Below are 22,576 nucleotides of genomic sequence, written 5' to 3' on the forward strand. Positions count from 1 at the left end.
TGGGAATTTCCCCCATAGAGAAGTCCTCCTTTTTCCACAGCTTTACTAGGGGCAAACATTTTCCTCACAGATCTGCCTGACAGATCTTAACAGCTAGATTCCATTCTCCCTACCCTGCAACCCCAAAAGAATTCTGGGTACATAGGGAAAGCACAGTCCCGCAATTAGGATCTGCTAGTGCAGTCTCTAAATGGGGAATTTTGCCATATAATTGGAAGGAAAATCTTTACAGCACAAATCAGTGGAAATAGGTCTGAAATGCCACTCTATTTCATTGTAAATCAGCCTGACCATCCCCTCACCCAATTCTGAGGCAGTTTGAATCCATAGTTCAGTCCTCATTTCAAGGCTTTTCAAGGCTTTTCATTTCAAGGCTCTCTCTATAATTGGTCAAACCAAAACCATGGTTCTAGGCTGAATTCAGATTCAAACTTCTCAGCCTAGGCCCAGTTGTTCATTATATCCAAGTTCACTATTAGCAGAGTCCATTGCCTAGGACATCATAGTGAAGAAGGCCTTAGGTCTATTCCCATGAGATGTCCAATGCAGAGATTTGAGAGGCATTTAGATAAACTTTTCAAACCTGAATATTAAGTTGCCAATGGCCCGTACCTGCATACAGAAGTGCATACTGATGGGCTGTTATGCACATGTGTAATAGGGCACCACCATCCTTTAGGATATGGAAAAATGAGGCACAGTTATTATTGTTATACTAATGGCTGATGTTTCTGACAGAGCCGATTCTAGGCAACTTTTCTCCTAGAATACTATGGTTACTAGCAGGACAGCCTGGAGAAGCTGACAAACTTTCTTGAGCGTGTATAAATAGGAAGCTTCTGTTTCCTATGTCCCACCCAAGTCCCATTATGTTAAAAATAAATGTCTATCCATCCTTTTGAAGGCAAAATTTTGTTCCCTGCACCAAGCCCAAGACAATGTGTTGGGTGTGCTAGGGCATGGATTCCTGTGGTCTAGCAGGAGAAGGAATTCTCCTAAGACATTCAGTGATGACTTTATGTGGCTGTACTTGCAATCTCAGAACGACAGTAGCCTCACCCCTTAACTTGAGGGCTTGGTTAGTGAATCCATGCACTTGATGATCTGCAGATCATGCCTCTCCCCTCAGCTCTACCACCATAATTCCTGAACATGGTGCACAGGATACAGGTCCTGAACATGGTGCACAGGATACCCTCTGTAAAGGTTCCCACATCCTGGTTCTCCATGCATACCAATGTCCTGGAATGGCGCTGGCTCTTGTGGATTCAGGGCTTCTGGCACAATTTGCCTCTAACTATAGTAAGCAAATATGACAAAGTGGTTTTCTCAGGAAGTGGATGGTAAATATATTGCTAAAGCCTTGGGCTTTAAACTCCTAACCATTGATAGGCAGCAGAAGTGAAAAGTAAATATACTTTAATATTAATGGAAGCCCAAGTTTATGCTGAGGTGCAAAAATACAAATAAAAAGAAATATGTAAACACTTCTAATTATATTATATCATCTTTGTTTTAGGATACAAAATAATTACCTAGCCTTACAAAGAATTAATCAGGACTTGGAAGATAAACTTTACAGGATGGTAAGTTTTTTTTTTAATTTAAATATATTTTTATGGTTCTTAAGCTACAGGACAAATGGCTGCATAACTGGTATGATTAAGCTTGTGCTGTACACAGGGGGATACTAAACCAGGGAGTATGACTTTATCAATGTAATGAGCCAGCCCCGTAGCTGGCATATATCTGCATAGTTCTATTGACTTCAACAAAGATATGTCAATTTATATCAGTTGATGATCTGGCTGGACAATCTTGGCTTTAAAAGAATTCTGGTTAATTTGGCTAATTTCTTTTTCCTTGGGTTTGTAATATTTAGGTTTTAATTAAGAAAAGATTCAAATGAGGCAATCCAAAATTACCAAACTGAAAAATGTTTCATGGCTCTCTGGTACATTCATTCAGCTTTATTAAGTGACTTAATTGAGCTTGGAGAGTCTTTTCATATCCTGTCATAACTATCAGTCAGTCTCAGTATATTCATTTCTGTGTCAACGTTGATCCTACTGCCATAGGCCAGTTAGTAACTAAGAGGGGGAGAAATTATTGCACCAGGTATGGGCCTCTGAGTTTATGAACATTATGAATGAACCACATGAACATACAATCACACTCTGCTTGGAGCTGTAAAAATACTCTGTACTTTTATTAGTGGTGATGCTTATTTGTCAATGCATTTTTAACATAATATTCATTTTTAGGAAGTTTTTAAAGAGAAATTTGGGTGCGATGTTGAGGAGGGATATGCATGGAACAACAATTGTAAACATTGTGTTGTGAGGAATTCTGTTGCAGTGCCTGAATCTCAAAAGGTCTTCAGGTCTTTACCCTTCCTGGACCCTTCACATCCTCACTTTCAGGGCTGGCTCCAGGTACCAGCTCAGCAAGCAGGTGCTTGGGGCGGCCAAGGGGAAGGGGCAGCATGGCGGGTTCTTCGGCGGCAATTCAGCGGTGGGTCCCTCAGCTGAATTGCTGCCGAAGAAGAAAGTGGAGCAGGTGCCGATCACTATCGCAGCTTTTTTTTTTTTTTTTTTTTGCTGCTTGGGGCGGCAAAAACCCTGGAGCCGGCCCTGCTCACTTTGACCCTGTAACCATCCATTCCCAACTCACCTTCCTTTCTGGTCCTTTAACAATCCCTCGTGCATGCACAGACATACTTACCGCTGACACAGCCCCTTAAGGATGCTAGTGCAGAGCCTGGGGCATATTGCACAGAATAGCATATAACATTTGAATGGAGAGGCAGACTGGAGCTGTGCAAGACAAACTGGGCTTGGCAATGTGTCTGATGAAGATGGGGGAATTTCTAGGTTTAGAAAAAGGGGAGGACAGGAAATGGGTTGTTAGACATTGGAGGGTGGAATAGGGAGGGAATCCAGGAACGCATAATTTAGAGCCCCCCAGGCCCTAAACAGGAAATTAGAAACTGAACATTAAATCTGAAGATTTCTCCTCCAGGCTCCAAATATCCATGGATCCATTCGTATCCCAGGAATTTGGTGCAAATAAAGGATGCAAGATGTGGTCTATAGTTAATAAAACATCAGTACATTAGTAACTGGCAAACAATTGATAAAGTGAGGGGAAATGATGGAGACAGTGAGCAGATTTGTTTAAGTTATATCTATCTGATTATATCCCTGTCTCCCCACCCTTCATATGCTCATTTCTTCTTTTATTGTAAGATCCTTGGGACAGGGATTGTGTCTCCATCTATGTTCGGACAGCACCTAGCACGTTGTCGTTGCAACCACAATGCAACTAAATAATAACGCTTCGAAATTCCAATTGGCAAACAAAAAGAAAGAGGTAACGCCAGGCACTATAGAAAGCAACAGTTTTCTAGGTCATACCAAATACTTTGGAATAAACAAGAGCTCCCAGACCCACAACAGAGTCTGTGCTTTAAAGCATGAGAAGAGAATCTCGCATGAGTGGAACAGGACACGGTCCCAGTGGAGAACCTCACCTTTCTTTATTCCTACCAGCACAAGAGGAAATGAAGACTGATTCACAGGAACTGAAGAGGATCTCCAAGGCTTTATGGAACACTTAATCTCAGAGTTGCTTTGTCTTCTGGAACATTGAGACGGGGAACCTTTTGGCAAAAACAAACAAAATCAAATGGAAACTAATAAAAACAAGGAGGAGGAGTGTAGCAGATAGTGTGCCATTCTTGACTCAAATGGCCCAAAGTTTTGGGAAGAGTGGGGTGAATTAAAAGCTGAGCTGGCTATTATTGTGGGCTAGGATCACAGAGGCCGATGAAGTCGGCTGTAGCCCACGAAAGCTTATGCTGAAATAAATTTGTTAGTCTCAAAGGTGCCACAAGTACTCCTGTTCTTTTTGCGGATACAGACAAATACGGCTGCTACTCTGAAAAGAAGTCTCTTTCTCTCCCCACTTTCTGCATTGGAGAAGCAGCAGGATTAATTTTTGTTGTCTAGGTCAGTTTGTGTTTCACTGTATTTCAAAAGCATTTAAAGCCTCTGGATGGTGCTGTTTTATATTTTATAGAAATCCCAATAAACTTAAAAAATAGGCAAAAAACAAACCCAAACTCATGCAAGCTCTGCTTTCCCTTTGCCTATATATTTTGGTTCGTATTTGGATGCTGAACAGCTAACACATCCAAATGGAATGAACAGGGAGGGGGTTGGGGAGCAGCAGCAATACTTTTACAGTCCTAGTCCTACAACAGCGCAGGTGGAGTCCCATTGAATTTAAGGAGCTCTGCTCAGACAAAGGGCTCTGAATGCTTCTGGGCTGGTGCAGGATTGGGGCCTAAGTTTGCTGTTTTTGCCTCTACCCTCCCGCCCCAAAAAAATTGAAAAGAAAAATATTAGGTGGACAAGGCAAAAAAACCCAAATCTAGTAACTGCCCTATTTTGGAGAAATCTGGCATTTTAAATCCTCTTGGGCCTACTGTTGAAAGTGACGTAAAAATTAGTTCCAGTAATAGAAAAAAACTGAGATTTTTCTTTGTGTATCAATTGTTTTTCCCCTAACCTGTGCCTGCTTTTAAATACCGACCTATAAAACATTTTAAAAAACTTTTTAAAATAACCTTGTGACTCTAGCCAAGTATTGTTGCCCAACTGAAAGTCCAAAAACAAAATGTAATCCACAGTATCCCTGCTGAATGTGCAGGGGCGGCTCCAGGCAGGGGCGGCAGGCGGCTCCGGTGGACCTCCCGCAGGCATGCCTGCGGCGCGTCCGCTGGTCCCGCGCGCGGCTGGGGGTGGAGCATCCTGCTTGGGGCGGCGAAATCGCTAGAGCTGCCCCTGTGAACGTGGCTAAAGGTTGAAACATGCGATCCTTAGTCAGATAAAAATCAATGTTAGGTAGTGTAAATAAGTACTGCCATACTAAATTCATGTTACACCAGAGGCTAACAGACCGAGAACTACGGATTCTGCTGCTACAAACGCCTGTTCTTAGCATAGTCAAGATCTGGATTTGGTGATTTGCATGCTACTGTCAGAATCAACCTGTAGAGAAGTAAAATACAAACAATCTTTGTAAAGAATTAAGCATCATAATTCTGGACTCTTTTTCATTAAGAGGAAGGCAAGAAACATGCGGAACCCTGCAGTGTTGTGTTGTGATTGTCACATGCTATTTAATTAAAGACTATATCTCCTCTAGTTCCAATATTACCAACATTCACTAATTTCCCCTGAAGTTAGTCCGAGTAAAATATTGGCTTGGCATGACCTTGCCATACATGAATGGCAGTGATTGTAGATTATACAGATCATCCCAAATTAATGGTGATAAAACCTTTATACCATCCCAAGCCCCATATGTTAGAGAAAAACTACTTTACAATACAATGTTCAAGAGATTTCAGAATTGGAGGGGGGGTGTATCACTATATATAAAGCCTGGTGCCTTGTTTACCATGGGCCAGATTTTCAAAAGATTTTTAGGCACCTAAAGATGGAGATAGGGGCCTGTGAAAATTCCGCTAGATGCCAAAGAAAATCGGCTCCATGAGTCCAGGTGCACAGAGGAAGCCATAATCTCAAAAAATAACCTAAACTAGCTTTTCTGTAAATAAAAATGTCACAATTTTAAGGTGACGCCTTAACTAGAAGCTATAGCTGGTTCTTACTGAAAGTTGGGACTGCACAGTGATATAAGGCTGTTTCTAGCTCTACAGGGTTACAAGATGTCAGAATTTGAACCCATCACTGGTCTAAGATGTACTTATGTACACACGCAGTATGTGGATTGTGGAGGTGATAGCCACGTCATTGCAGAGTTATGTGGTGAACTGGGGATGTATGGGATAAATTAACTGACAGTTTGAAAAATTTATCATGCACCTTTGACCACTTCACACAATAGGCGCCGACTTTTATTTTTCCTCAGGGGTGCTCCACCCCTAATCTGCCCCAAGGCCTCCACTTCACCCCTTCCCCAGCCCCACCCTTGCTCCGCATCTTCCCACCCCCAATCCGCCCCCTCCCCCGAGGCCTTGTCTTCCCACCCCCACTCTGCCCCTCCCACAAGACCTGCCTACTTGCCACTTGCTGCTCTCCACCCTCTCCCAAGCTCCTCCCCAAGCCGGCAAGCAACTGATCAGGGATGCCAGCAATCAGCTAATTGGGGTGCCGCCAAACAGCTGTAGCTGGTGGGTGCTGAGCACCCACTTTTTTTTTCTGTGGGTGACCCATTGAGCTGACACCGATGACCTCACATCATCCCTTTGCCCAATAGTCCATCTCTCCCAGGACTACTTCCAACATTCTAAACCTCCAGCTGCTCCGAACAGCCACCAGTGTTTTTTTTCAACAACCTGTCAAAGAAATGTTTCACTCTTTCTTCCCAAATACCCAGCTGCCAGCCAGCTAAATAAAGGCTATATTTTGTGGCCATGATAGTATTAGACCTTTGCTTCACTGAGACATTGTGCGACGCTGAGCTGTTGCCGTTGTCATTTGCAAAGCAGGGAGGCAGAGTTGCCATTCAATTTAAAAATCCTGCTTTCCCCTAGATCTGGTCTGGATACTTCTGTCTATTTCGTGGCCATCAAGTCATCTGAGCTGCAAGCTTTTTCAATAAAGCGATTGCACCACTTTCCAAGGATCTGACTGATAAAAAATACAATGTAAAAAACCACAGGGTGTATTTTTATTAATAACATTGGAGTGCATAATACAGTTTGACCTTAGGTAATTATTTTCTGCCTACTTAACTCCCTCCTCTAATTTTAACTGTTTACAATATTCTCCTTTACATTCTTTCCCAAACTGTTGTGTAGAGATGCTTGGGACTGTTAAATTGTTGCCATGTTCCACTCCCAGAGCTGGCTCTATTTCTGTGTGAAGTCCATAAAGTTAGTTAAATTCTTTATGTGTTCAGGATGAAATTCACTATCTATATAAAAAGATTCCAGGAAGGTCACTCTGAAGCCTAGAATGTCTGTTGAGTCAGGGTGAAGCAATGGAAGCAGCTACACGTATGGTTGAGAGCTCTTTTTGTTCAGAATATCACGAGGTTCAAATAATTGGGATTTGCAGTCTTTATTGTCCACTTTTTAAGTTCTTCACCATTTTGACTTCACAAATTACACCTGTGTGGAATACAGCTATAGCAAGGCATGTATCTATCTATGCCATACATCGGGATATCAGAGGAAACTCAGCCAACCACCACCCTTAATTTACAGCAAATTTGCATGCAACAATTTCATTGGTTGTATGAAGGAAATTGCACAGGTGGATTACGTGGTCTACCTGCCAGCTCCACAAATCAACACAAATCTCCCAGCACACACACACACCCTCCACACCTCAACACAACTATCCACACAGAACATGAAATAATCCTAAACATCACCCTGAGGCCTACAATATCTGTTGAATCAGTGTGAAGCACTGATGACAGCTACAAGCATGCCTGAGAGCTTTTTGTTTAGAATATCACCAGATTCAAACATCACTGGGAGCTGCAGTCTGCTACTGTCCAATTTTTAAGTTCTCAGCCATTTTGGGGGAGGGGTTGTATCCACATGACTTTACAAATTACTCCCAGGCAACAGCACAGGCTTTCAGGTACTAGTATGCCATGAGGACTTGATTCTCATTTATATTATGGCCACTCTTGCAATGTAAAATAGAGAGAAGTTACATTTATACCCACTGTAAAGACAGATCAGTATAAATGAGTGTCAGGCCACAAAATGTGTTAAGAGACTTGAGCACTCCACTGATTGTTATTCTGCTTTCTGTCTATGAGTGAGGAGCAGAGCACATCTTGCAGGCTCTGGGCTTCCAGACACTGCTTTATTCAAATCTTGCATGTTCTGGGGCTTATCTAGTGTCATGCCCATAATGCATTCGCCAACATCTCCAACAGGGGAAACCTTCAGATGAATGAAATATGACTACAGTTTAGCAATGTCCAAAGCTCAAGGGTAGGTGACTCTGTCATGGAGATATCACTGAAAAGAAACGGGGCTTGTTAGGCAAAAATGGTTGGAAGAAGTTTTGTGTCAAAAAAGCAGATTCAGTGATTCTGAAGCATTTCGTGAATTAGTGTCAGTTTCACACAGGGCCGTAACTAGGGCAAGGTGAGCGGGGCAGCTGACCAGGGCACAGAGCCACTGGGGGCGCAAAATGGAGCAGCCCGCAGGATCAGGCCCAGCAGCATCAGGGCCCCCCATAGGATTGGGCCTAGCAGCGTCTGGCTGGAGCCCAGGATGCTCAGCACCTCCTCTGCCTGCAGGATTGCAGGCCCAATGATCCCGGCTGCATCAGGCCCCGAGGCACTAGGATCCTGGGCGGGGTGGGAGGCGGGCAGGGCACTGAGTGCTGCTTGGCTCCTACTGAGCATGCTCATTGCGCAGTAACATCTGGGGGGAAGGTCAAACCACTGGAGGCAGAAGCAGGGGACGGGCTGAGGAATAAAATTGCGGGGGTTAGGAGCCAGGGTTCATCCAGGAGTGAGGTGCCGCCAGATGGTGGCAGAGGACAAAGCTCCAGCACAGGATGGGGCAGAGAGGGTAACAGTTACCCTGATGAGATGAGCCACCTGCCCGCTTGGCAAAAGTGGGGAGGGAGGATAGAGGGACTTCCTTGCTTAGGAGAAAACGTTCAGTCAAGAAAAATGAAGACGTCCTGGGCTGCTTATGATTTGCAGTTAGGGGGAAGCAACAGTAGAAACAAAGAAAGTAAACACTGCACAAGTAAAACAGGCCTTTTTAGTCAACCCTCAGAAGGGTTAAAACATGCCCTGCTCCCTCCTGGAGCCTTGTTTTCCTGTTACTGTGACCTACCCTTACCTGTTGCTGCCCCAGCCTGATTCAATCGTTATTACAGAGACCAGAATAAGGAGCCTCCCTCTGACCCATTGTTATGATGCTCCATTCCCTGGCCAGCAAGGTGCACTCACACATCAGGGACTTGACACCTTCAGGGCAGCCTGGCCCAGGATGCTGAACACATCTTGGCTTTTCTTTTAGAAAGTCTCTACTTTTGGGCTACGGACAATTTTCAGTTGTGCCCAGACAGATAAAAATACAGGCTATTGACTGTACAGAGGAAGAGACCAATAGGGAAATCTGCATTGGGTGCAAATCTGGATTGGGGCTGCTGGTGAGATATGCACTAGTGAAGAAACATGTCCACTGTGACCGATGCTTGTAGCATTCTGGGCTGTGACCCAGCCAGTCTGTTCCTGACACCATTCTCTATGAGGCCGGGGCCGTCACCTTGGTGATATGTCCATCTACTCATTATAACCATAGCTTTGGCATTGCTCACACTGAGGCCCAGCATAATCTGATTTCACAATCATCACAGCTATATACTATCTTCTGTCCCCACAGTTTGGTGTGAGGGGCCTCACCTGGCCAGAAGTCAAATGTCATAGAGCCATAGGGTTAGAAGGTATCGCAAGGGTCATCTACTCTAACCCCCTGCCAAGATGCAGGATGTGTGATGCCTCTTATCAACTGTCACAACATAGCTTTCTCAACTGAATGATACTTCCCTCACTGGCCTTATACAAACAAGCCATGCTGCTATAATTAAAAGGGGCATCATCACAATTTGCTTGGCAGGATTCAGCAGGAGAAATGATCAGGTATAAACCAACCATAATGTGGTACTAGGAAGCAAACAATCAATACTCATCTTAGAAAAATAAAATCACAATGCAAAAGGCAAAAAACAAATCTTATAACCTCCCCCGGCCCTAAAATGGCTGTCTCCATCATATAAAGGCCAGAGAAAGGATGGCTTCTGCTTATACAGAGTCAGATGCTATGGTGATAACTCAATTGCTAGATAATCCACCTCTATGGTAAATGCATTCTTTGTTTACTCGTGGGCTCCTTTTATTCTCCACTGTGTCATTGAGAGAGGTGGCTGTTTATTATAGCCATAGTCTCAGTGCGGGGGTGATGGAAAACCACCAGTATCCCTTCTTTAATAAACAGAAATGCAACTTTTTGTCTTTCTGAATAGGTTTTATGCTATTAAGTCATTGCAGTATCCATATTTTTGTTATGATTATTTTCAGTCCATGTTGGTTTTAGTACCTCAATGAGTTTACTTACAGGTTATATAGTAGGGGTCGGCAACCTTTCAGACATGGTGTGCCGAGTCTTCATTTATTCACTCTAATTTAAGGTTTCGCGTGCCCGTCATACATTTTAATATTTTTAGAAGGTCTCTTTCTATAAGTCTATAATATATAACTAAACTATTGTTGTATGTAAAGTAAATAAGGTTTTTAAAATGTTTAAGAAGCTTAATTTAAAATTAAATTAAAATGCAGAGCCCCCCTGGACCAGTGGCCAGGACCCGGGCAGTGTGAGTGCCACTGAAAATCAGCTCATGTGCCGCCTTTGGCATGCGTGCCATAGGTTGCCTACCCTTGTTATATAGGATGCTATAGGCATGTTATAGGATTGTATGAAAATGAATGTGGCATCTAAAAGAATCTTAAAGTTGCTTTTATTGTCTACCTATTGTACCAATACGCAAAAATAACTGCATTATCATTACTCTATAATATCCTAACTCAAAAAACCAGTAGGGGACCAAATATACTTGTTCATCCAGAGCACCAAAATGCCTAGTTACAGCTCTGGTTTCACAGAATTGTTTCAGTGGGGGATAAAAACTGAAGTTAGAAAAAATAAAAAAGTTGACATTTTTAAAATAAAGCGTTTCAATTTTCAGTTCAAATCAATTTGTTTCAAAATATCCTTTTAGTTTTTAAAAACTAAATCAAAATGGTCGAAAATAAAGCATTCAACATATCATTTGACCTGAAATGACCCTCCCCCCATACCCCAGTTTTTGAGAATTGCCAGAGAATCTCCAAAACAGCTCAACTTGTTAGAGGTCGGGGCAATGGAACTGAAGAGTCAGGGGAAGGGTTGGTGAACCTGGTTGGAAACCTCAGTTTTTGCATAAACGTCTAACAAACTGCTTGAACTAATACAATAAACCAATAAAAGGATATTACCTCACCCACCTTGTCTCTCTGGGTGAGCCAAGGCATTGACTTTAGAATAAAAATCTGTGCCTAATTTTCCCATGACAGCTCTCAATCAGCCATTAGTATTTAAATAAAAAATGTGGAAGATGGATACAAGGAGGAAATGTCAGGCTATTTCTGACTTATACCTAAGGACTCTGAAAACCCAGCATGTGATCTTGTTCCTGCATAAAGAATGACGACTTTGAAGGTGACTTTGAGCAGTTGGAGTGATTTAGAGCACCTCATTTTTTTCTTCACTAAGAAGCACTTGCGTTTTTTCTTTTTGCTGAATGCCCCATGAAAGTGAAATGGAGGTGACCTAAATATATTTTAAGGGATTTGCATCCCAAAGACAAGGAAATTTAGAGTCAGCTCTACCTGACAGGCTCGTTTTCTTATATTCAGTGAGGACAGCTGTGAATTTTCAGAGACATTTAGAGGGATAGTCAGTCAAGGCAGAATCCAGAGAAAGTGTGGTTTCCTGAAGCCAAGAAAACTTCCTAAAAATCTTCTTTTGGGGAAGAAATTACTCTAAATGTCATGTAATTTATAAAAATAACTATTGAAAAATCTAATTTCTTAGATGTTTTAAGACCTTTCCTTTTTATCTTAGAATCGCTTTTCTTTACTCCCCAAACCCATATCTATCACTCACTCACACACACCTTCTTCCCCCCATAAATTCACCCTGCATTCAATTTTTCTCTATCCAAATCCATTTCAGTAACCTCACCAGCATGACAAAGTGTTCAACTGTTGCCAAAGATGAATACACTCAAGACCAAACTTTTAAAAGCCCAGGCCCAAAATTGCAAGTGCACTTTTTGCTTACACGAATTACCCAGGCCCAAGCTGCATGCACTTGTGGAGATGTAGATGCATATCCATGCACAAATCTGCGACTTGCATATACATCAGCTGTTCTGTGCGCATGACTTGAGCAGGCACAGACTCATATTAAAAGAAGCAGTGAGAGATAAAAAGACTTCCTTTTTAAAGTAAAAGAAGCAGTGAGAGATAAAAAGACTTCCTTTAAAAAGTGGAAGTCAAATCCTAGTGAGGCAAATAGAAAGGAGCACAAACACTGCCAACTTAAGTGCAAGAGTGTAATAAGAAAAGCCAAAGAGGAGTTTGAAGAACGGCTAGCCAAAAACTCCAAAGGTAATAACAAAATGTTTTTTAAGTACATCAGAAGCAGGAAGCCTGCTAAACAACCAGTGGGGCCCCTTGACGATGAAAATACAAAAGGAGCGCTTAAAGACGATAAAGTCATTGCGGAGAAACTAAATGGATTCTTTGCTTCAGTCTTCACGGCTGAGGATGTTAGGGAGATTCCCAAACCTGAGCTGGCTTTTGTAGGTGACAAATCTGAGGAACTGTCACAGATTGAAGTGTCACTAGAGGAGGTTTTGGAATTAATTGATAAACTCAACATTAACAAGTCACCGGGACCAGATGGCATTCACCCAAGAGTTCTGAAAGAACTCAAATGTGAAGTTGCGGAACTATTAACTAAGGTTTGTAACCTGTCCTTTAAATCGGCTTCGGTACCCAATGACTGGAAGTTAGCTAATGTAACGCCAATATTTAAAAAGGGCTCTAGGGGTGATCCTGGCAATTACAGACTGGTAAGTCTAACGTCGGTACCGGGCAAATTAGTTGAAACAATAGTAAAGAATAAAATTGTCAGACACATAGAAAAACATAAACTCTTGAGCAATAGTCAACATGGTTTCTGTAAAGGGAAATCGTGTCTTACTAATCTATTAGAGTTCTTTGAAGGGGTCAACAAACATGTGGACAAGGGGGATCCGGTGGACATAGTGTACTTAGATTTCCAGAAAGCCTTTGACAAGGTCCCTCACCAAAGGCTCTTACGTAAATTAAGCTGTCATGGGATAAAAGGGAAGGTCCTTTCATGGATTGAGAACTGGTTAAAAGACAGGGAACAAAGGGTAGGAATTAATGGTAAATTCTCAGAATGGAGAGGGGTAACTAGTGGTGTTCCCCAAGGGTCAGTCCTCGGACCAATCCTATTCAATTTATTCATAAATGATCTGGAGAAAGGGGTAAACAGTGAGGTGGCAAAGTTTGCAGATGATACTAAACTGCTCAAGATAGTTAAGACCAAAGCAGATTGTGAAGAACTTCAAAAAGATCTCACAAAACTAAGTGATTGGGCAACAAAATGGCAAATGAAATTTAATGTGGATAAATGTAAAGTAATGCACATTGGAAAAAATAACCCCAACTATACATACAACATGATGGGGGCTAATTTAGCTACAACGAGTAAGGAAAAAGATCTTGGCGTCATCGTGGATAGTTCTCTGAAGATGTCCACGCAGTGCGCAGAGGCGGTCAAAAAAGCAAACAGGATGTTAGGAATCATTAAAAAGGGGATAGAGAATAAGACTGAGAATATATTATTGCCCTTATATAAATCCATGGTACGCCCACATCTCGAATACTGTGTACAGATGTGGTCTCCTCACCTCAAAAAAGATATTCTAGCACTAGAAAAGGTTCAGAAAAGGGCAACTAAAATGATTAGGGGTTTAGAGAGGGTCCCATACAAGGAAAGATTAAAGAGGCTAGGACTCTTCAGCTTGGAAAAGAGAAGACTAAGGGGGGACATGATAGAGATATATAAAATCATGAGTGATGTTGAGAAAGTGGATAAGGAAAAGTTATTTACTTATTCCCATAATACAAGAACTAGGGGTCACCAAATGAAATTAATAGGCAGCAGGTTTAAAACAAATAAAAGGAAGTTCTTCTTCACGCAGCGCACAGTCAACTTGTGGAACTCCTTACCTGAGGAGGTTGTGAAGGCTAGGACTATAACAATCTTTAAAAGAGGACTGGATAAATTCATGGTGGCTAAGTCCATAAATGGCTATTAGCCAGGATGGGTAAGAATGGTGTCCCTAGCCTCTGTTCGTCAGAGGATGGAGATGGATGGCAGGAGAGAGATCACTTGATCATTGCCTGTTAGGTTCACTCCCTCTGGGGCACCTGGCATTGGCCACTGTCGGTAGACAGATACTGGGCTAGATGGACCTTTGGTCTGACCCGGTACGGCCTTTCTTATGTTCTTATGTTCTTATATTTTCCATTCTGTGTGTGTGTGTACAGGAGTTAGTTTTTCACTTGTAATGGCATAGATGGATTGACCCCGTATGTCCATTTCATATTGCAGCACTTGCTGGTTCTGACTCAGTGGCTGAAAATAATACAATGGGAGGCTGTTTCTAAAATCTCCTTCCTTTCTCCCAAAGTCAGAACTTTTCTTCCTCTCCCCATCCCCAGTAGGAAATCTTTCACTACTTCTGACAGCCTGAGGATGTACAGAACCTCTCTCATCACTCTGTTTTGTATGGTGACAGAAGACATCTCACTTTCAATTTCCTTTTTGTAACGTTGATTACAGCGCAGGCCCTCCTTGCTTTCCAGCATGCTGCATGTCTCCTGGTTTCTATTTCCAGTTTGTGATTGCTTTATATTTACTAAGCATTTGCCTGGGTTTTGGACTCTCTCTGCTTTCAGGTAAAATGACCAGGCGGTTCTAATTTTCAGGGAATATTCTAGTAACAGTTGTTTTTAAGTATCCCAGGATATGTCCCTGTTTACTAAGTTTTCAAGTCATCCGTTTCATCCTGGTACCTGAATTTCCACGGCCATGTCTGTCTATGTCAGAATACAGAATCTGTCTCCTGGCCAGCAGGTGGAAAGTAATTTCAGCTGGAATTTCCAAAAAAAGCATAAGAGTATATAAGAAGCATGTGCCCAAATCCCATGAAATAGGAGGTTAGGCATCTAACACGCTTACGCGCCTTTAAAAACACAGACCTTGGTCCATTATCACTATTTGTGAATCCATTATTAGTCAGGAGTCCAGGAAGACCTCTAGGTTGCATAACATTTTGATAAAGGAAAGGGGGCAAATACTCTTTAGTGAAAGTGATACTATGTTTCCTCTTCCTGCTAGGATCACCTGTGTCTTACCTACCTTTATCTTCAGCCAGCTACTCATCATCCAGGTGCCATTTTCATTCATTACACTTAAAGTGATGGCTGCCACATGAATATAGCTGATGTTAAAGACTTTGGTGTCTTACAGTCACCATGTCCAGCAGTTTGACGTACACATTGAATTCTATGGGGGAGCGAATGGAGTCTTGTGGGATTTCAGGAGTGAGAGTTCTGGAGGCAAAGGTGTTTTTGCCCCTTGTGACCATCCAGAATCAGCCTCTGCTGAAGAATCATAACCAACTGAATGGGCAGCTGCTGACCCCTCCTAGAGCTCAGAGAAATCCCTGAGTATGGATGTTTGCCCATTGTTCTTGACTAGGAGGAGATTGGCTCTCAGCAAGTGTTTGTGCACCTCATCCCAGAATAAAACCTAAGAAGAATAATACCTAGTTCTAATGTAGCACTTGTCATCTCAAATGTTTCACAAAGGAAGACAAGAATCAGCAACCCAGTTTTTTACAAATGTGAGAACTAAGACTCAGGAAGGTGAAGTGACTTGACCAAGGTCACCCAGCAATCCAGTGGCAGAACTGGGAATATAAGCCATGTGTCCTGAGTCCCAGTCCAGTGCCTTATCTACTGGCCCACATAGCCTCTAGGATATTGATAGAGGACAGGCATAGTTGGAGATGAGACAGCTTTCCACTAGTTTTATCCCTATTTTTTTTAATAGAGATGAAAAATTGAAAGGCAGTTTTTGTCATAGCCTCACAAAGAACATACCTGAATGGACTGAATGGGATCCATTTACTCCGGTTCCCCATCTCTAGAAGTGATTTCTACCAATTGTTTCCAAAAATCTATTTTTCAGTGAAGGAAGAAACACCTCACAGAAACAGACAGCCCAGCAGCTACAGAGTTCAAAACAATGTAATTTTGACTGCACAGGAGGGAGTATGAAATTAGTCGAGATAGGAAGATGATAATGATTCGGAGGGGCGCACATAATAAAAGAGAGGGAGAAAGGTTAGCTTGAATATTGGATCTCTAATAATTGAATCCTGTACACTCAGAATCGTATATAGAATCATTATTATGACATTTGTCAGTTTTATTATTACAGTGACTGTCTCCAGCAGCATCCTCTCTGTTCCCTATAGACTTAGTTACTTGCCTCTTTTACAGGAAACAAATATTTCTTCTTTCAAGCCAGTGTCTTGTAACATTCTCGGAAGATGTTATTAAATTGACACAAGGGGATTATCACAAATCAGCACCATCTCTTGTCCCTCCAGCTAAAATTCATTTAGTACATTACTACCCAGCACTGGTGTACCCTAGGAATCCAAGCTGTTCATTTAAATTCACTGATATGCAGGGAGATTAAAATGAAATTAACAAAATTTGCTTGTAATTAGCAGCAGTGGCAGCATAGAACAGGAGGTAGACCAGCTGGTTCAAGAAAAGACTCTTACTAATAAGATGAAAATTAGGGTGTGTCTTTCTTCAAGCAGAGTAACAATGGTGGGAAGGTATGTCAGATGAAGACTATATGTATGGTTTTATCTGGATGGTGTGGCTAAAGGAAAGGTTAGGCAATTTGACCTTTCTGTACTATAAGCACATGGCAATAGGTATATTTTACACGCAAAAAAAGAAAAATCAAAATAAGACACATTCTTCTCCTTCTGGAAAGAGGAGGAGACAAGAAAGGTGTTTGCAATACTTTTGTCACTGGGTGGGTCTCAGGACATGAGTCAAGATGGGTGAGGTAATATTGGACCAGCTTCTGTTGGTGAGAGAGGCAACCTTGTCTTTCACCAAACAGAAGTTGGCCAATAAAGATAGGAGAGAGACATGACAGATGTGTAGTCCGGTTGCTTAATGCACTATTGGAAGGCGCCCAGATGCTACAGGGATACGTGTGGTATAAAAAATTATGTAGGATAGAAAATAGAACTAATTACATCCAGTTATAAACATGACTAAAGCTGGAAACAGCTAGTTCTGCAGAGAAATAGCCCTGTGAGAACAGGTCAAAACAGTTATAAACAGGAAAGGAACTTTTAACAGAATGCTACAGACTTAATCTAGGACTGGGAAAAACAGAAGAGTGTAGCAAAAACACAATAAATAAACCTCCAGTGAACTTTCAGTGGGTGCACACATTTGTTTCCTTATTTTGCACCATTTAATTGCTGCTTGTTCCACATCATCTTTCCACATATCTTTACTTAGGGCTAGATTGTGTCTTTAGCAACAGTTCTGAGCAAGTGGTGGCATGTAAGCTGCTTCACCACAAGAATAGTTTTGGGAGGCTTTGTGCTTCAGAGATACCACTCAGAGGCTCAGATACTTCTCTCACGTTCCTTTGTTGCAGAGGGAAGGGTTAAGTAATTTGTTGCTGACCTATAGCAGTAGCAAATTAGGACACCCTGTTACTTGCTCAGTTGTGTTGGCTAGCATATTGGGTCTGCCCCCTCTTATCCATCCCTGGCTGCCTGCTCCAGGAGTTGGAGATAACTGGAAGTAGAGAAAACAGGGTACAGGGCCTACTTTGTCTTGCACACCCAAACTCTGGATGGCTTGAGGTGACAAAACAAAGTATTTCAATTCAAGCAGACCTGACCTAACATGAAATGTTTTATTTCTATTTCCCTGATTAAGTTAGGATTATTTCTCTGTAACTGAACTAAACTACATGGACCAGATCCTACTTCCAAATGGCAAAGCTCCTATTGACTTCAATACAAGCAGGCTTGCACCCTACGGGAAAAATACTGAACACTAACACCACTACTTCTCTACAGAGCAAAGACAAACAAACAGTGACCCAAAATTATTCAAGCTCCTTGCTTAACAAGCTTCATCTTAGCACTTCTCTAACAACATTTCTTTCTGTGCTATGTTATTAATTATACACAATTTTTTTAACCATGCACCATGCAAATTAACTTTTGAGTCTGTGACATTTGGTAGTCAAGGAAACAAACCTTTATGAGACCTTTTCTAGTATGTAGTTAAATATGAAGTAAAGAGCAAGTGATTCTTCCACTAAAGTGTCAGAGCATGAGATCCAAAGCCTTAGATAAATCACTAAGACCCTCCCAAGTTACCTTTAAATAATGCTGTATTGTTTAGATATAGAGAACATAAATCAGATTGTACCCAAGGTCATTTATAATTTAACTCTGATGGACACAATTAGATTGTTGTATGCAGTGTTGTTGTAGCTGTTTCGGTCCCAGGATATTAGAGACAAGGTGGGTGAGGTAATCACTTTTATTGAACAAGTGACTGTTGGTGAGAGAGACAAGATTTTGAGCTCGCAGCTAGTCTCTCTCATGAACAGATGCTGGTCCAATAAGAGATTATCTCACTCACCCTGTCCCACAATGAGATTGGGTCAATAATTCAGATTTAAGGCATTACTTCCTTCTTTGTTTCCACATCCCTATGTTGCAAAATAGTTTTAACGTATGTGTTAGGGATATAGAAAGTGAACTGGTAGCAAATCTACTCCATCCATGTCCTCTTACTATTAATAAAGATTTTCAAGTATGGTACACCTGAACATCCTCATTCTCCATGGGGTTTTGAATCTAGATCAGAATTCCAACTTTGTAGCTTGAAACTATCTCTAATGAACACAGAGGGGCAGCTCCAGGCACCAGCACGCCAAGCGCGTGCTTGGGGCGGCAAGCCACGGGGTGCGCTCTGCTGGTTGCCGTGAGGGCGGCAGGCAGGCTGCCTTTGGTGGCTTGCCTGCAGAGGGTCCGCTGGTCCCACGGCTTTGGCGGACCTCCCGCAGGCACACCGCCGAAGGCAGCCTGCCTGATGTGCTTGGGGTGGCAAAATGCCTAGAGCCGCCCCTGTGAACACAGATTTGGACAATTAGTTTGATAACTCCGTGCTGCTGTATAATATTAAGGAAAACAGATTTTTAAAGCTACATGTATCAGATGAGCTGTGCAAATTATATGGAGAAGTACGTATTTGCACTTGCATTTACCTCATTTGCATGCTTAAATACAGATTTATTCCTATGCAATGGGGAGTGCACTGACCCGTCGTGAAAGGGTTTAGAAAAGTGGCCTCCAGAGAGCAATTCTGTTGAAATTGCTAGCATTCTCTTTTGCATAAGAAGTTACCAATGTTTACACGTGAGATCATCCTAGTAACATTTTCAAGCTACAGTATGGTTCCCTGATACAATGGTTATTGAAAGCCCATGTACACAGCCATTTGTTTCTCTTTCTTAAGGACATAGACCAGGGGTGGTAAACTACAGCCCACAGGCCACATCCAGCCCATCAGCTCTTTTAATCTGGCCCTCAAGCTTCAGCTAGGGAACGGGGTCTGGGGCTTGCCCCACTCCGCACATGCCGTGGCCCCGCATGACTCCTGGAAGCAGCAGCACGTCCTCTCTCCAGCTCCTATGCATAGGGGCAGCCAGGATGCTCCGCACACTGCCCCACCGTAAGTGCCACCCCTGCAGATCCCATTGACCTGGAACCACAGCCAATGGGAGCTGCAGGGGCGGCACCTACACTCGAGGCAGCCACCTGGCCGTACTTTCACATAGGAGCCGGGGGGGGGGAATATGCTGCTGCTTCCGGGAGCTGCTTGAGATATGTGCCACCCGGAGCCTGCACCCCTGGCCGCCTCCTGTGCCCCAACCCCCTGCCCCAGCCCTGATCCCCCTCCCACCCTCCAAACTCCTTGGTTCTAGCCCGAAGCCCCCTCCCTCACACCCCAATGCCCTGCCCCAGCCCGGAGCCCCCTCCTGCACCCTGAACTCCTAATTTCTGGCCCCACCCCAGAGCCCGCACCCCCAGCCAGAGCCCTCACCCCCTCCACACCCCAACCCCCAATTTCATGCGCATTCTTGGCCCACTATACAATTTCCATACCTAGATGTGGCCCTCAGGCCAAAAAGTTTGCCCACCCCTGAACTAGATACTCTGCAACTCAAAACTACAATGGTTAAATACCCCTAACATATCCCCACTCATCTCAACAATTCCTAGAATTACATCCCTTTCTGGATCACCTCTCAAGGAACTTGCCTAATTATTTTGTGGTCATGAAGTATACTGAATTCACAAGCAGCTGTATAATGGCAGTCTCAAAATCTTTGCCTTCCTATTTGCAGCAATGCTGCATTTCCTAAAGTTCCTAATCATTGCAGGCCATACGCAAGTGAAAATATTCTCTTTATTTTGATAAATAAGTGAGTATATCCCAAAAGTTCAGTTGTTTTCAGACTGAAAACCCAAGTTCAAACAAATGTGCAGTACTGATTCCAAATTCATCCTGAAAGAACTCACAATATAATGAGGGACTTAAAAATTAACTAACTTAAACCAGTTTACTGGGGGGCGGGGGTTTATATTTTTGACTCTGCCTTTGTAAACATACCACAGCACCATCTGGCATGATGGGGATCAGAAAAGACATGATTTAATTCTATGTTCTGTCTGACTAAATAAAATTCAATTAAGGACAATGTGATTATTAAATCAAAAATACATTAGTGGGTATCAGTCAGTTGTGTAAGCTTCAAATTAATACATAGCTTCTTTATAGGTTTCAGAGTAGCAGCCGTGTTAGTCTGTATATGCAAAAAGAACAGGAGTACTTGTGGCACCTTAGAGACTAACAAATTTATTTCAGCATAAGCTTTCGTGGGCTACAGCATGTAGCCCACGAAAGCTTATGCTCAAATAAATTTGTTAGTCTCTAAGGTGCCACAAGCTTCTTTATAGTTATCCAAGTAGTGGCCAAAAAAAATATCAATGAAAATCCTTAACAAATTTAGCTCAGATCTCTCAATACAAGATGTAAACTGAAATTTATTTACAGAATGAATCCTATGCACTAGCAGGTTGTATAACTCTTATTCTAGTATTGTATTAGGTCAGTGTTTCCCAAACTTGGGACACCGCTTGTTTAGGGAAAGCCCCTGGTGGGCTGGGCCAGTTTGTTTACCTGCTGCATCTGCAGGTCCGGCTGATCGCGGCTTCCAGTGGCTGTGGTTCGCTGCTCCAGGCCAATGGGAGCTGCTGGAAGCGGCAGCCAGTATGTCCCTAAGCCCGCGCTTCCAGCAGCTCCCATTGGCCTGGAGCAGCGAACCGCGGCCAGCGGGAGCCACAATCAGCCAGACCTGCGGACGCAGCAGGTAAACAAACCGGCCCGGCCCGCCAGGGGCTTTCCCTAAACAAGCAGCGTCCCAAGTTTGGGAAACACTGTATTAGGTGATCTAACTAGCAGTTACTGGTTGTTTTGCCACATTAGTTAATGTTACATTTTGCAGAACTAACTGAACTTAATATAGCACAATGCAACTGATGCTTGTTCTGTCCTGATATTTAAACACTACTTTTAAAAAAAATTGCATAATTTTCTATTTAATTATTCTAATGATTTTCTTTCAATGTCAAAGAGCAAATATACAGAAACATGAGTGCATGCAAAAATAAGAGACATCAAATGAAGTAAAAATATCATTCCTATACAAGATGTAAGGAAAGCAGATCAGATGCTATCAAAGATGTCCAAGTTATCAAATGAACTTACATCAAATTCCTTTAAATAAGGTGCAGTCCCCTAATCTAATCACTAATGAGCAGACAGAAGGATGGTTTCAGTTTTATTAGATCTCCAAAAATAAAGAGATGGGGCTAAATGAACTCTGCTCTGGCAGTGCAAAGTAGTCTAAAAACCAGTTTAGATAGTTACATTGAAATTCGCATGGCACAGGAGTTCTCTGGGGGATGTAAGAGCCACGCTCTACCTTTCCCCCTAGCCCCTGGCTTGTGGCACAAGCATTCTGTGGTCTGGCTGAAGCTGCTGGGAATCCCCAGAGCCTGCAGCCTCCTGTGAGACTCAGGCTCCTCTGAATTATGCTGGGAGCTCTCTGCTCCTGACAACCCAGTGATTGAAAGAGGAAGATAGTGTAAAATCAACTGTGTGTTCCTTCCTGCCTCCCATCAACACACCAGGATTCTATGCCAACCCCACTTCAGATAGACTCAATGATCAGGCCAGGAATCCTTGAGACATAAAAAAAAAAAAAAAAAAAGACAGTCCTCAAGGTTTGCTGGGTGACACATTGGGCCTATCTATTTTTAAAGGTAATTAGAGGCAGAGATGATTTCATATTTTGTGGGAGTGAGGGGGAAGCAAAGGTCTAAGTCTTCAAAAGTTGCCACTGATTTTGGTTGCTCCAGATTTGGGATGCTTCAGCTAGCTCAGGCCTGAAGAACTCCAGCTGGAATTATGCTGATTAACATTGTTGAGAACTGTATAATATCAAACTGGGCATCCAAAAAAAAATAATCAAGGCAGTCAGGATTAAGCAGTTTTGAAAATGCAGGCCTAAATTTCTAGACACCAATAGCCCCAATTACTCCCTTTGGGTTTTTGTCCTCAAACCCTCATCCTGGTCCCAACATGCGCCAAATACTTTTGCAGGAAATACACTCGTGGGATTGGGTAAACTAAGGTTTTCTTCTAGTTTGAGTCTCTCCCACTG

The 22,576-nt window shown here is 42.5% G+C and overlaps 1 protein-coding gene across 3 annotated transcripts in view; it reads left to right on the top strand.

The window, feature by feature from the left end:
• BEGAIN (brain enriched guanylate kinase associated) overlaps nucleotides 1-22,576 on the top strand; it is a 173,737-nt gene that overhangs the window by 85,708 nt on the left and 65,453 nt on the right. For all 3 annotated transcript variants that reach the window (XM_045012435.1, XM_045012436.1, XM_045012437.1), the window contains one exon: nucleotides 1,520-1,586. In XM_045012435.1, coding sequence (XP_044868370.1) covers nucleotides 1,520-1,586 — 67 coding nt within the window. The remainder of the gene's footprint in view (nucleotides 1-1,519; nucleotides 1,587-22,576) is intronic.

This window comes from Mauremys mutica, chromosome 4 (genome assembly GCF_020497125.1).
Source record: "Mauremys mutica isolate MM-2020 ecotype Southern chromosome 4, ASM2049712v1, whole genome shotgun sequence".
In the NCBI taxonomy this organism is placed as follows: Eukaryota; Metazoa; Chordata; order Testudines; family Geoemydidae; genus Mauremys; species Mauremys mutica.